General features: G+C 44.0%; 1 protein-coding gene across 11 annotated transcripts in view; it reads left to right on the forward strand.

The window, feature by feature from the left end:
* The window catches only part of RBFOX2 (RNA binding fox-1 homolog 2), a 230,301-nt gene that overhangs the window by 152,943 nt on the left and 62,742 nt on the right, over positions 1–14,616 (forward strand). For 7 of the 11 annotated variants that reach the window (XM_025206858.1, XM_025206857.1, XM_025206861.1 and 4 more), the window contains 2 exons: positions 3,433–3,657; positions 13,459–13,605. In XM_025206858.1, the coding sequence (XP_025062643.1) occupies positions 3,433–3,657; positions 13,459–13,605 (372 nt within the window). The remainder of the gene's footprint in view (positions 1–3,432; positions 3,658–13,458; positions 13,606–14,616) is intronic. The other 4 variants (XM_025206860.1, XM_025206859.1, XM_025206867.1 and 1 more) reach the window with 1 other exon arrangement.

Here is a 14,616-nt window from a genome sequence, read left to right on the forward strand (position 1 = left end):
GGAAGCTTTAAGGGAGATTGGAGACATCAAATTGACTAGGAGCTTGCGGTAGTGGGGCAGCCAAGCAGGGCTGTGTGATTTTGATCTGCATGAGTAGAGACGTAATGCTACAAAGCAAGGAGGTAAAAGTTCCCTTTCTCTGGCTCAGAGATAAGTGTCTGAAAATTTGTATCCAGTACTAGAAATGTGCTGAAAAATTTGAGGAAGTTTTGAACAGGACTAATCAAAACATTATCAAAGGATTTGATGCAGGGGGAAAGATTAAGAGCTAAATATATACGTGCATTGTCTAAGTAACAATGAAGAGGTTGAAAGGATATAGTTTGTAGCTGGCTAAATAAGGGAGATTAGTTATTTGAGAAGGTAGAAAAGCATAACAGCTAGGAGGAATAAAATGAAATTTAAGAGGGAAACAATTGTTGAAATGAGATTATATTAGGCTTGTGAGCTAGTGCCCTTAAATCATTTTAAAACAAAATTAAACAGTACTATGAATTACGTTTAGTAGGGAAGAATCCTGCCTCATCAAACTGACCTAGTAGGTTTTGTTAATCTCAAATTAACATTCAGCTCTCCATATTAGCATTATCATCAACTTGAAGTCTAGTCCATTTTAAAATTAAATTGGAAGCACTGTCAGCTACTACACCTTCCCTGGAGACTGCTTGCCAACTTCTGTAGTTTTACAGATCACAGTTTCCCGTTTTGTTCCTATTTAAAAAATGGAGAAGTCTACCTAGGCAGGGGGAGCTAACTGTACAGGGGAAAATGGTGAAACTGGAGAGAATCAAATGTTGAATGTGAACAAAGTGAAAACTAAGAGCATCATTTCCCCTCCTCTGTGGCCTAATAATAAGCAGAGGTGAGCTTGTTACGATGGTAGGTTAAAAAAAACCCTATAGACAAATGCATGGTTAGATTGGTGCCTTCCATTTAAAAGATTGAGTAGCCTTTATTTAGACAAAAACCGTAAAAAACCTTATCTTTCTTTTTCTGATATTTTAGATCATGGGTGACTGGTGCCTCCCGAGTCTGGGGAGCACCAGATCGCCAACGGGCGAGTCCCCCCCAGTGGCTGATCACCGAGCCAGCGGCAAAACTGGAAGTGCACTTCCGGTTTTGCGGCTGGCATGGCCAATCTTGGGGTGCACATGCACCCGCATGCACCCCCTACGTGTCACCAATGTTTTAGATTAAGTTAGTCTTAATCTTCCCGTGTCTTTGACATTGTTGGGAAGAGGAAGGCATGAGTGGAAATTAATGTATGATGAGGCAGTCACCCTTTTGGAGAAAACCATTGTGTTGGATTGAAGAGATGCTCAGTGACTCTACAGTAGAAAAGATTGTAGTCTTACTGCAGCAGCCACGCAGCTGTTTTTATGACATAGCCATAAAAAATGCCTGATCCGTGTATGCATTAGGTATTTGGCATCAGAATGGCTGCACTGGGACTGGCAGTTGCTGGAAAACTCCTTGTTAATTTTTGTTCCTTAGATAAGACTTCAAAGTGATGTTCTTGTAGGCAGCCGCACTCCTGCGAGGCTTGGCGGGCATTGGTTGTGAGTAAATGCAACTCCCTCTTTTTCTATTGGGTGCAAGGCTGCAGCTGTGTGCTGCCAAATGGTAATGAATGCCCTTGCCTCGCCTTTCCTCTCCAGCTACAGATATGCAGTCACGTGGGCCTCACGGGACAGGGCCAGATATACTAATGTCAGAATGATTTTGGGATTCAGCCAGTGTCTGAATGACCTGGTGTTGGCTGGAGTTGCATTGAATTTACCATTGTTTCACTTGCCCTGAAACAAGAGCTGCAGGCCCTTGGTAAATGGCTGGAAAGGCTCATCTCATTTCACTAGAGCCCTCTTCAGTGCCTATATATTTCTTGGTGTAACATCTACCGTAGTAACCCCTTGGTAAATCCCAACTGATCTCCCTCTGCTTCATGTAATGATAGTATCTGAAGGACTGTTTCCCCTTTTCCATTGAGTTAAACATAGCAGTGTCACAACAGAGTCTTACTACATCATGGCTGGAATCGCAGCTGAAATGTAAAATCAGGGTTATGGTACGCTGACAAAGTTGAGACTCCTTGTCGTATCTCCATTTCTTGGATTTCTCTGTTAGGATGACAAATAAAGCACTGCAGCAGTTCAGTCTTTTAATGCCATCCCTTGAGTCATGGACTGCTCTTTCTTTACCATAGGTGACTGAATTTTTCCTCGTCCTCTGCTCTTTCCCATTCCTGAGGGTTTGGCAGTGCCCATAATGATGGTTTCCCAAAGTGCTGTGGCCCTCTTGTGGCATGGCAGTGAGGGATTTTAATTCTCTTTGGGGGTATCTTTTGTGTGGTGGAGTATCTTTTTAATAGCCATCCAGTTGGCATCAAATGCTCTGAGGCAGTGTTAAAAGCTGCTAAAAAGCCTATTGTCCTAGCACAGAGATCTCTGTGGGATGCCCTGAGCAGAGGGAGGAGGATAATTAACGCCTTGTTTGAAGGTAGCGATGCTCATGATTGGGAGAGAGTGAGTGCTACAGGCCTATGTTTTCAAATTCCAGTTCCCACAGCTTCTGTCTGTCTTCTGACTAGCAGGCAAGATGCATAAAGTCCATCAATTGGGTATCTGTTTTGCTTCCATTTAGTACCACCAAAATGAAGGGAAAGGGCCATTTTTATGCTCTCTTATTGGCATGCAATAGAAATGAATGGCACACCAACTGCAGATGCTTCCTCAGCCTGATGAAGGGTGTTTATACCCGAAAGCTTGCAAAGAAGAATTTTTCCAATTATTTGAGTTGGTCTAATAAAATATATCTGATTTACCCAAAGAACCTTGTCTGCCTATGTCCTTAGACCAACATGGCTACAACCTATACCCCTAAATTGACATGAGATTTCTTGCAGACAGAGCCACGAGGAGGATCTGGCTTCTCACTGGACCATTTTCTCAACAGTTAATGGTCCAGAAGAGGTGAAATGTGCCAGCCAAACAAACAGACTTTTGGAGGTTGGTTAGGACTAATGCCAGAGGCAATGAAATATATGGAGCAGCCAGGAAATGTTGGATGGAGTTAGGTTCTTTAGTTTGGAACTGAGGAAGAAATAGAGGTCAATCAAGCCTTGGTACAGTTAGGGCATCTTCTGTGATGTGAGGGTTCTGTAGGTTATAAATCCCTAATCTGGCCCCATCATCCTACCCAGTAGTGGGAAAGCTGTTGCAAAAAGGTTATAAAAAAAAAAAATGAGTTGAATCTTTACAGGGATAGGGTGTGTTCTTTTTTATGTAGAGCATAACAGAGCGCTGTCTAGTAGTGAAGTGACCAGAATGCTAGTCTGAGCTGAATCAGACACCTGCTTGCTTTTAGGATGGGGGTCCTGGTCTACCTTTTGTTAACATATTAAATACGTTTTTTTTTTCCTTTCCCCTTCTCCAGGGTAACCAGGAGCCAACAGCCACTCCTGATGCAATGGTGCAGCCGTTCACCACAATCCCATTCCCACCACCCCCACAGAATGGGATCCCCACAGAGTATGGGGTGCCACACACTCAGGACTATGCAGGCCAGACCAGCGAGCACAATCTGACACTGTACGGAAGTACGCAGGCACATGGAGAGCAGAGCACGAACACGGCCAGCACGCAAAATGGATCTCTTACGGTATGCCAGACCAAGGTGCAGAGCGGGAGAATGATGAGGTGCTATTTGTGTAGAGGCTTACACAAAACTATCCTAGATTAGGTTGTCTGCTAGCTCTCTGACACATCCCTAATGCCTCGTAGGTGCATAGCATATCAGAGCCGGGTTTCTCAAGTCCAGCAAATAGAGAATTGTGAAAGCCAGCAGCTCTGGATTCCCCATGCAGTACTTTGTCCCCTGTGTCGTATCAAGGAGCAGAACTGATTTGGTAGTGGTGGTAGTTCTGAAAGTTGTGGTTTATGTGGGGCCTGGAATAAGATTTGGGGATGTCCAGACCCACCTTCACAAAAGTGTTGACTACTCTTGAGTTAATTGGCAATTCGGCAAATAAATAAAAAGCACCTTTATCGAATGCAAGTCCTGAAAGGCTGAAAGTAGGAACCAAGACAGAATGGATAGAGAAGATATATGTGTAATCCTAGTATCCCCCTGATTTCAAGGAGGTGGTAGAGTGGGGAAATACTTTTGTGCCTATTAGAAGATGGCATGGTGCAGTGCGGGGGATAGGCAGGAGGAGACTTCAGCTGCTATGCAGCCACTTACTCAAAAAAGACTTTCACCTTCTTCCTTTTTCACATTTGTCTTCCTGTAGCCCAGAACTGGGCAACATGCTGGCAGATTATCCCAGGGAAAGCTTTATCTACCCCTTAAGCCACTTGTTAAGACTTAACTTCCTAATAAAGAGTCTTATGGTGAGAGCCTTTGGTACACAGGGGTGGATTTAATCTGCTAATGCTTTCAATTTTCCTTGTAGTTTGGTGCTTGGCTCATAGACATATTTTTTCCCTCCCTATAATCACTGAGTGAATTTAGTGCCAGTGATTGGAAGGGCTGATAGTGCCAGCTCAAGTAAGCATTGATTCACAGTATGTGGTACCACTTTCTTTTACACTGGGAAGTTGGCAACTTTGGTCATGACCTTGGGAGATGTTTGATGTACTGCTGTTCTTCACATGAACTTTAGTATCTTGTGGCTGTTTAGAAGTAAACGGTGTAGCCCAGGAAAGCACATGGAGTGCTTATGGAGCACTTTGGCGTCTTTCCTATTCCACAGGGCCAATGCAAATTAAGTCAGTTAGAGACCAGGCTGTAAGGGAAACCTAAGGGTAACACAAGGCAGCACAGAACAATATAATAATCCTTATGACACTGAGTTGTCCCTTCTCCCGTCAGCTCAGCAAGTGCAACACAAGAGCATGGCAATACAGAACAATACTAAGCACAAAATACCAGTGATGGAGGTGGATGTTTGAAATAAAGCCTACATCCCCTGCATGGCGGCACAGCATGCTCTGTAGCATGTCTGCTTTTTCCACGTGTTTATGTTCCCATCTAGGTCCAGACACTAAGACTGTTTCTTTTTAATGGAAATGATGCGAGCCTTGACCTTGGACACAAGCTGCTGCCAAGCCTCCTGCTCCTCTTCCATATTAGGAGCCAGCTCCATCGCGCTGCAAGAAAGAGCTCTGCCTTTCATCAGCTAGTGCAAGCTCCAAAGGAGCCGAAAGAGTGAGAATAGGGGCTTGAGTATGTGCGCGCTAGCAGGGTGATGTGTTGGTGCTTGGTAGCCAATGAGGAGAGAACAGAAGCCCATCTGTGTGGGAGGGAGTGTTGCTGGGAGACTGTGGAGAAGGAGAAGTGTTGCCAGGAGGCTGTGGAGGGAGCGTGACTGGGAGAGATTAGATGATAAATAGGTTGGATAGCATGTAACTCTTGTACTGCCTGTTGGGAACAGGTGGACATGTCCGCTCTAGCCACTTAACATACTTAAAGATGTGCAGGGAGACACTGCAAAGTTGAGTGCATGCAAATTGTGGCTAGCTAGGAAAGGGTGAAGGTACATATAACCACATTTGTGGTGATTGTTTTGGCCTGGATTATTTATCCTGAGAGTATCCCAGAGGTGATAAACACAGAAATTCAGTGAGGAAGATAGCTGAGGGAGTTTCCTGCTTTAGGCCTTGGATCTTTCTGCGTTCATGCTCCTTTTCCCTCTCATTGTGTGAGGCTGTTCTGCTTCTCTGGGGGGGAGACTTGGGATGTATTTGCTCTAAACTTTTTAAAAACATCTTTTCTCAGCGTACTAAGCAGTGAGGTGGGGACCGAGAGAAACTCACTGTGTTGCAAGCAGGAGGCTTGGCAGTTTTTATAGACAAAGGCTTTTGTTAGAGTACAACACATTATGTAGATTACCCCATTTTGAGTACTGGCACAGCTTGAATCATATGCCTGTCCATCACGTGTCGGTTAACTTATATGTGTTTAACGTACCAGTTAGTTGCATCTGTCCGGTATGTACTAGAACTCTTCTGTTTTCACCGTATCTTCTAGCCCACAGTATTGATCTAGCTAAATATGGTGTAAGGTTGTTTTAGAGCTCCTGATGCTTCCTTTTTACTACTGTGATCAACAAGAACAGCTGCCTTCTTATGCGTGAGAGCGAGATCCCAGAACACACAGGTCGGCAGATTCCCCTGCTGTTGAGATCTGAAGTCTGTGCTGCCAGGGGGCACTTCAGGAATTCCTTCCACCAGATGGAAAGAGGCATCTCCCTGCTTTTAAGATCAGAGCTTGCGCTGATGTCCAGTTGGCATCAGACAGTGATATAGCAAAAGGCTAGGAGGGATAGAAATTGGAATTTCTGTTCTCCTTCCTGGCAGAAGCTGGGATCATTGGAGCAATGCTACATTAAGAATATATAAGGGGTCACTTTAGATAGATTTGGGGCTATCTATCAGACTGGCAATAGCCTTGTGAAATAATGTAATGGGAGGCACCTTTAGTACACTGGGACATGTTTCTTTCCTTATAAACTAAGCCAGATGGTGTGATTTGGAGAGGATAATAGTGGCAAAATCAGTTAATTAACCCTGGTCTGGAGGTCTGAATTGAAATGCTGTATCAGCACTGTTCTCAAGTAACATAACTTTGTGAGCTGAAGTCCACACCGTATTGGACATTTGTCTACATTGCCAAATCTCTGGCATGATTGGTGTGCTCAGCCAAGGAGCAATGCAGGGCTAAAATAATGTGGGTTCTGTAGGTTAGGATTGAGAAGCTCAGCTAGGGTTCTGGATTGGGGAAAGTTGCACAATAATTGTTCATATTATGCCATATTTATATTGGTTCCTTACTTTTTTTAGGCTTAAACCTTCCCTGCTTGGCTTTACTTCCCAGCATTTGGGGTACCAGTCCATTCCAAAGCAGATGACCTTTACTCCCATGCTGTGCAAAAGGGGAACGGATATGGGCAGGGGACACCAGTCTAAACATGACTTAACTGAACAGCCAACAGCAGCCAGTCCACTTAAATAACTGGCACGCTTATCTCAGTTCTTGCCAGAGCTATGTCTCCTACTACCATATTTTTTTGCATATAACCCACACCTTTTCGCCCCCAAAACCGGTTGGTGGAAATCAAGGTGCATGTTATATTTGAGAAATGTGGTTTCTCATGGGTCTGGAAACTTGGCAGTAGGAGAATGGTGGCAGTGTTAATTACCACAGCTCTAGGAACCGTGGCACTGACAAATTTCTGGACCCATGGGGAACCAGATGACACAGATGACCAGATGACACTGCTCCATGTGCAAGATTGGGCCAGTGCATGTTAATCTACATTTGGACCCTGGTGCTCATGGTTGGACCCAGCAAACCAGATCTGGGGCTGTGTGCTGCATTGGGTCCAGGGCTACCCACTGGGTCAGACCCAGCACGTGGCCCCAGACTCAAAGCACTGGATAGGGCCAGTGTGTGGGGTCAGTCCTTGGTTGGATCTGGCCCATCCCTGCACCAGAAGGGGAAGGTTTGCAGGGCTGATTCCTGAAGCCAAGCCACAACTACTGCTGCCTGCCCACCCCACAGGTCCTGTGCTCTTGCAGCTGAAGAGAAGGCAGCAAATGGAACAGCCTGCAGCCCTGAACTTCTGGGCCAGCGTATCTTTGCCTTGGATTGCCATATGACTGCAGGCTGGGTCTTTTCTACTTTGTGTGGGGGGTGAGAGGGGAAGGGAGGGGGAAGGAGATGAGAGCAGGCTGACTTCAGGAGAGGCTGCCTCTTCCAGCTATGTGGTGCAAAGCCAGATGCTGTCAGGACAGTTTTAGACTAAGCTCCCTTGCCTATTTCCCCTAGCTGCTTGTAGTTAGTTTCTTACCTAAGGTAAGACCTTTATGGATTCATGCTGCCTCTCAAAAAGAGGGTTCATATTATATTCAGAAGCATGTTACAGTATTTGTGAGAAAATGTGGTGTTTTGTCAGCTTACATTGGTGCATATATATGTAATTGAGAGCCCTCAGTTTGAGAGACCGTTCAAAACAGAGAGGTTATTCAGAGGAAAGATTAACCTTCTAGTGAACTTAAGCAGTTTGTCTGATAGTAGGAACATTTTGTTTTCTACTGTAAAGTGAATAAAATTAATGGGAGAGATGAGTTTAAGTAGAGGGAAGCATATATGTATAGAACTACAGATTATAACTAGAGGTATAGATTTACAGACATAAATAGATGTCATTTACTTTACATGAGAGTTCTTGATGGAGGTTTATAAATGGCAGGTGTTGACAACTTGGTTTTACATTATGTCATGAACCGATACAGTACAATATCTAATTACAGACACCAATGTCTCGCATAACTCTCTGACATCCTGTCACTGAAATACATTTAGTTAATGCAGCACATTCTCCAAAGGAATACAGATTTACTGTTTTGTTGGAGAGTGAGGTATCACATTCAGCCAAAACCACCTATCCCATTCAACAGAGGGACAGGAATAGAGCTCTTCAGACTTCTGGGAGTGTTAGCTGCTTCTAAACATGTTTTTGATTAAGAGGTGAAACCAAGGTTTTCCTAGGACAAGGGTTCCCAACCTTTTGTATAGCATGGACAGCATTTTAACAGAATGTCATGGTTGTCTTTTCTGTTTACGAAGAAACGTAGACCACCATCCCTCCCTTTGGTAATCTGATAACATCCCATTGGTAACTAGAGCAATTGCTTATCTACGAAATCTAACATTAAGAAAATATTTAATGTGTATATTAGGTGCCTTTTAATGATGTTTAATAGGTGGATGTAAGGAAGACCCATTGTCACCTGGCCAGCTAGCTCTTTATGGACTGCTGGTGGTTTGCAGACCTCAATTTGGAAACTGCTGTCTTAAGGCAAATACCTGAAATTTGGAGGTTGACAGGAGGGATGTGATCTGACTGTGAAGCAGTTTAGTTCAGGTTTCAACACTTGCAAACCACTGTTTAGTATCTAATGGGGGCAGCCGTCCTCCCTTCTCTGCTTGTCAGAGCATCTGTATTTCATAAGAGAGGGAATTGGAACCTTTCATGGAGGTCCTGGCACAGTAACCATCAAAAGAATCTTGTCAGGATGCATCATATCAGCACTGCAAAGTAGAAAAAGTGTGTGAATGCTAGTTAATTTTTTTCATTCAGGAAAAAAAGAGTAGGCCCATCTTTAAATGTGGCTGAGTGCCTGAGGAATTGCATTTATATATCTCTATTGGCAACACTGATAATTGAGCTTCCTGTTTTTGGGCAAAATAAATGCAACTAGAAAGGATTTAATTTTAAAAACAAAACTTATTACTGTTGAAGGATGTTGATTGTTCCTGCATTTCTCTATCTGCAGAATACATAGTATAGGAAGCACAAGGTTTCATACATGATGCCCCTACACATTGCACTTCAACCTTGCCATGGAAAAGAAGCCTGCGGGAGTGAGAGAGGTTTAGTATACATGCATCAGTCCGTGACCCATTCTTCTATTAAATTAAATTGCTTACTGGGGTACCACTTAATGCCTGTTACAATGATAACTTTTGTGTTTTGACACCTGCCCATTCAAAGCTAGAAGGAGACCTTTCCGTTTCTTCCTTTGTTCCCCCATCCCCCTCATTCCTATTAGGTAGATCATGATCAGCGGGTTTTCCACATCATTCCTCAAGCTCTCGATCCTACCAGTTCCTGGCTGTTGACCCAAAACAGAACTAGTGGAGTCAGTTGTAGAGATCAGTCCCTACAAGCCACCCAAGTCTCCTCTGGATACAGGCAGGAATAGTTTACATTTTTCTGTCTGTCTGTTAAAGACAATCTACTCAAATTATACCCTTTTAATTGGGCTCCTGAAGATTTTTGACATTCTGTTTCCAAATGTTTTAATTTTCCATAACTTGCATCTGAAGCAGTTCCAGTTCTGAAAAGCAAGCAGGGAACAGAAACATAATGTACTTTGTTTTCATAGGCTTTATGCTAGCCAACATCTTGCTCCTGGGCATGACAGGCACAGGGCTGATGCTGCTGTGAGCTCAGCCAACATGGATCCCCTGTCTCTCCAATATCCTAGAGGAAGACTTTTCTTGGGTGGGTGATCTATGGACCTCCCGGCTCACTGGCCATCTCAAAACACAGCAGGGCAGGTTGTGGCCATGAGCAGGGTGTCGGGTGTGTAGAAGAATGACATCACATCTGCATCAATGTGTATTACACTCAGTTGGGGATGCAGGACAGATCTGATGATATTGTTTTAATACAGTATTTATGTCACAGTGCAAGTCGTCTTATTGTATCATTGCAGGACCCTGAGACCTGAGGAATTGGTGCTGAACTGAAACTAGGCAATAGTAAAGTACATACAAGCAGAGGCAGAAGTCAGTTCCTTACTTTGGGGTGTTGATGTCAGACCAAAAGGGAAGAAGGGTGGTAGGACTTAGGGATGGAAAGGAGAGGCTGGTTGGTTGAAGTGTGTGCTTTTATCTGTCATTTAGTCAGGTTAACTTTGGGTTGCCAGTCTCTATTATATGCGGCTTGTAAACAGGCTTCAGGCCTTTTCCTTTTCATCTCCTGCCTGATGAATCAAGCCAAGAAATGACCACAAAAGGAAAAATGAGACCTGAGGAAGCCATTTCTTCTGCTTCAGCTGCAGCTGAGTATTTGGCAATAGACAGATGTACTAAGCCAGTCTCATGCTGGCTGAAAATTTAAACTATACATTAGGGTTGCTGTAGATAAAAGTTGGGGAAAAAGACCTTTTAGACTATTGAACTCATCACCTTATAAGTGCTAGTTTGTTTCCAGAGAAAGAATCTACGTGAGATTAAGCTAGTACTGAAATAGCTGGAAACGATGAGCTTTGAGGCTTTTTCTACAGTCTAGTAGATGAGGATTAACTGAGGTCTTTTGCGTTTCCCTTTTTGTCTCTCCTCTTAGAAGGCTTGTCTTCCTGTACATACCTAGTGTGCAGTAAAACATTGCTTCTTGCATGAAAGCAGCATCTTGCTATACGCAGGCGCATCTGTGAGTAGTTTTTGTATAGACCACTGTATGATATATCACATCTTTAGCGAGGTGTGAGTTCTGGCCTCTTTAGACTGTTTACATTCATCTTCTATCCACTTGTTCATAGCCTTTCAGTTTCCATTCTTAAGGAAGCAACAAACCTCTTCCTATGACACTAAAAGCAGCTCCAAGTCCTTAAACTTGTACTGACATGCCTTGCTTTACGTAATCTGCACCTTTCATGATTGGGGGTGAAAAGAATGGATAGAGTGCACAAGTCAGGCAGAGTGTGTCTACTTGCAGGATTCACCATCTGTGATAGGAAGTACAAGGCTCGGAAATTTGAATTAGTGTGACTTCAGAGCGTGTATAGACACTGAAGAGAGATCCCTTTCAAAGCCTGTGCGATACTGGGGGGGGTGTTAATGATTTCTGGGGGCTGTTTTGGAATGCTGATTCCTAGGCACCGTATGCAGCGGTGATGGATGAGCTGCCACGTGTTCTGTCCTTCTTGGACAGATTTGCCCTGGAGAACAGAAGTCTCTGATAGGATCGTAAAAACAAAACTGCCAAATAGCATGGTGTGATTTAATCACAAGCCAGCTGCATTAATTCTTCCCCCTGGAGTGCACCATATGCATGTTTGAAGATGTATTTTTTTCATGGGAGTGTGGGGATAAGGCAGCTTTTGGATTTGATTAGGTGAATGATTGTCAGGATGTTCTTGTGCATCTGATATTGAGGGAACGGGTGAATCTTGACCAGATGGATATGGCTTACTCTGTTAGGTCTGTGCTGGGCTCATATTGCTCTTTTTCATCTTCACTGCAACTCTTGAGTAGAGGTGTTTACTTTGCCGTATCATTCCACTCTCCCCCTTCCTACCGCTCTATACCAAATGATTCAGATACATTTATATTGCTTACATTGCCCAAGTGAAGTGAAATGGAAAGCAGCCATTGTTTTGCACAGCATGGCAAGACCTTGGTGTTTCCTCTTAGCATGCTCATCAATCCTGTGCAACTCGTGCGAGGTCTAAGTCTTATCTGCAAGAGAAACTTCCAGCTGAAAAATCCTCAGTGCTAATGGTGCCCATTTTTATATAGCGCTAGAGATGCTTTAGATTTTCAGGAGTTTCCCATGCTTCTACTGCATATTGCGCAGGACAGTCCCAGCAAAACCAGTCAGTGGTAGGGGACTCCCTGTTTTTGCTTAGGAGCATCTCTTCATTCATTTGCCAAACCAAATGTATATCCAGAAACAGTAAAATGCTTGTCTTGAACTATTGGGGTCTGGATGTATCCTTGCAATTCTCTTAACACTGGCTGACCCTTGCATTTACTTGCCCTTTGAGTTGCCACAGAATCTCTCATTGCTTTTTCTGTAAATGAAGGGGAGAAGAGACAATCTACCACATGAGAAAATGAAATGGGGCTTTAAAAAGTTACTAGGCAGAGCATTCATCCAGTTTATTTTAGGCAGGTGAAAAAGGTGGAGTGAACGGGGACTCTGGCAAATATCCTAGCTTGCCAGTCTTTAGAAAGAAATACAGCAATAAAACTGAACAGATGATTATCTATTTCCCTATGCTGTTGCTGGCACCCAGTGTTGGTGAGCGCATTTTTCAAGCCTTAGGGGCCAGGGAAGCATTTCCCCCAGGCTGAGGATAATAGTCATGATAAGGCTTTTGGAAATTTTCTGGAAGAGATTAAATAAGTCTGGATACTTCAGTTGCAGAGTTAAAGCTTTGTGCCAACACATCTTCATTTGTGCCTCAACATAGTTTATGATGCAAAATAGGGGAGGGGGACATGCACACACATACTTCAGCTGTGCCCAAAAATGGCAGCATTTGTTTCTTTTTTCAAAACAGACTTTAAAATTAACTAAAATAAATTAGCCATAAAAGACCCATAGACCTTTTGCCCATAGGTTGTACTTTTTTGTATGGGTGCTGTTTAGATGTGGCAGTAATCTGGAAAGAGCAGGGCAGAGCTGATGCTCTTTAGCCTGGGGATGCAGTGCTGGAATTGGCTGGCTGAGAAGTTGCACTTTAGTTGTAGGATTTTGAGTATTGTCTGAATACCTGTCCCCAAGGGCTCAGAGCTGCAATTTACTACTTGACAGCTTCAGGACATAAGGCTCACCTCTTTATCATAGCCTTTCCCCAGGAGTGGCCAAAGAGAGAGGAAAAAAGGGGAAAAGGAGAGAGAATTTAAAAAAAGAAAGAGTAAAGGAGGAGGAACCTATTCTAGAAATGGTGAGGGAGAGGAAGAAGATTATGATCCTCTTACTCATGGATAGGAGGGGGAGAACAAAAGAGGCACTGTGAAACTTTGTTAGCTTTATCAAATCTGTGAAATTCTCAGATACCATGGTCATAAGTGCAGTATAAATACCTAGGAAAAGATAGGCAAAAACATGAAAGGAATTTGAGAGATTTCTTCTTACTTACTTTGTCTTTCTGATTTCAGCAGACAGAGGGAGGGGCACAGACAGATGGACAGCAGTCACAGACACAGAGCAGTGAGAATACCGAGAGCAAGTCCACTCCAAAACGACTTCATGTGTCTAACATTCCCTTCCGCTTCCGAGATCCTGACCTTCGACAAATGTTTGGGGTAAGTTACTGAAGCCTTTAAAGAACATGAGACTCACAACAGATGGAACATACAGTGATAATATGTCCATGGTAGGAAATAGGTGTGGTAAAATACCAATTGCCTTGCTCAAGGTAGGATTGTTTACCCTAGCTTGATTATGTGTGTGAACACTACAAATGACCTGTTCATGTTAGGATGTTATCATGTATTAGCTACCAAATGGTTAAAAGCAAAGAACCTTCTTAGTGTAGATGAGACTTAAAAGTTTAGATGGACTTTGCTCTTCAGAATGTCTAGCTGGCAGCCGGTACCAAGTAGCATTGGCGACGCATAGGGGGTGCATGCGAGTGCATGTGCACCCCCTGAGCTTGGCAGTGCACCCTCTGCAAAAAGGCGCTAACGACATTGCCGGTGGTGCCTGTGGGCGGTAGCCGCTTGTCACATCCCCCCTCGCCATCGCCGCTGCTTTGTCCCGCTCTCCGCAGGAGCTCACTGTGCCCCCCACCCAGCCTCCTGGGGCACGCAGCATTCATGTCAAGTAGAGTGCCCCAGGGGTCTGTCCTGGGGCTGGTTTTGTTCCACATCTTCATCAAGAACCTGGCAGATGGGATGGAGTACACCCTCAGGAAGTTTGCAGATGACACCAAGCTGCAGGGAGTAGTAGATACACTGAAAGGTAGGGTGAGAATTCAGAGAGACCAAGACAAATTGGAGGATTGGCCCAGAAGAAATCTCGTGGGGTTCAATAAGGAAAAGTGCAAAGTCCTGCTGTAGGATAGAACAGTTCCAGCAACTGGGATCAACTGACTAGGACCGACTGGCTAAGTAGCAGCTCTGTAGAAAAGGACCTGGGGGTTACAGTGGACAACAAGCTGAATATGCGCCAACTGTGTGCCCTTGTTGTGAAGAAGGCTAACAGCATACTGGGCTACAGTAGTAGGAGCATTGCCAGCAGATCAAGGAAAGAGTTTATTCCCCTCTATTTGGCACTGGTGAGGCCAGACCTGGAGTACTGTGTCCAGTTTTGGG

This window comes from Alligator sinensis, unplaced genomic scaffold (genome assembly GCF_000455745.1).
Source record: "Alligator sinensis unplaced genomic scaffold, ASM45574v1 scaffold215_3, whole genome shotgun sequence".
NCBI lineage: Eukaryota > Metazoa > Chordata > Crocodylia > Alligatoridae > Alligator > Alligator sinensis.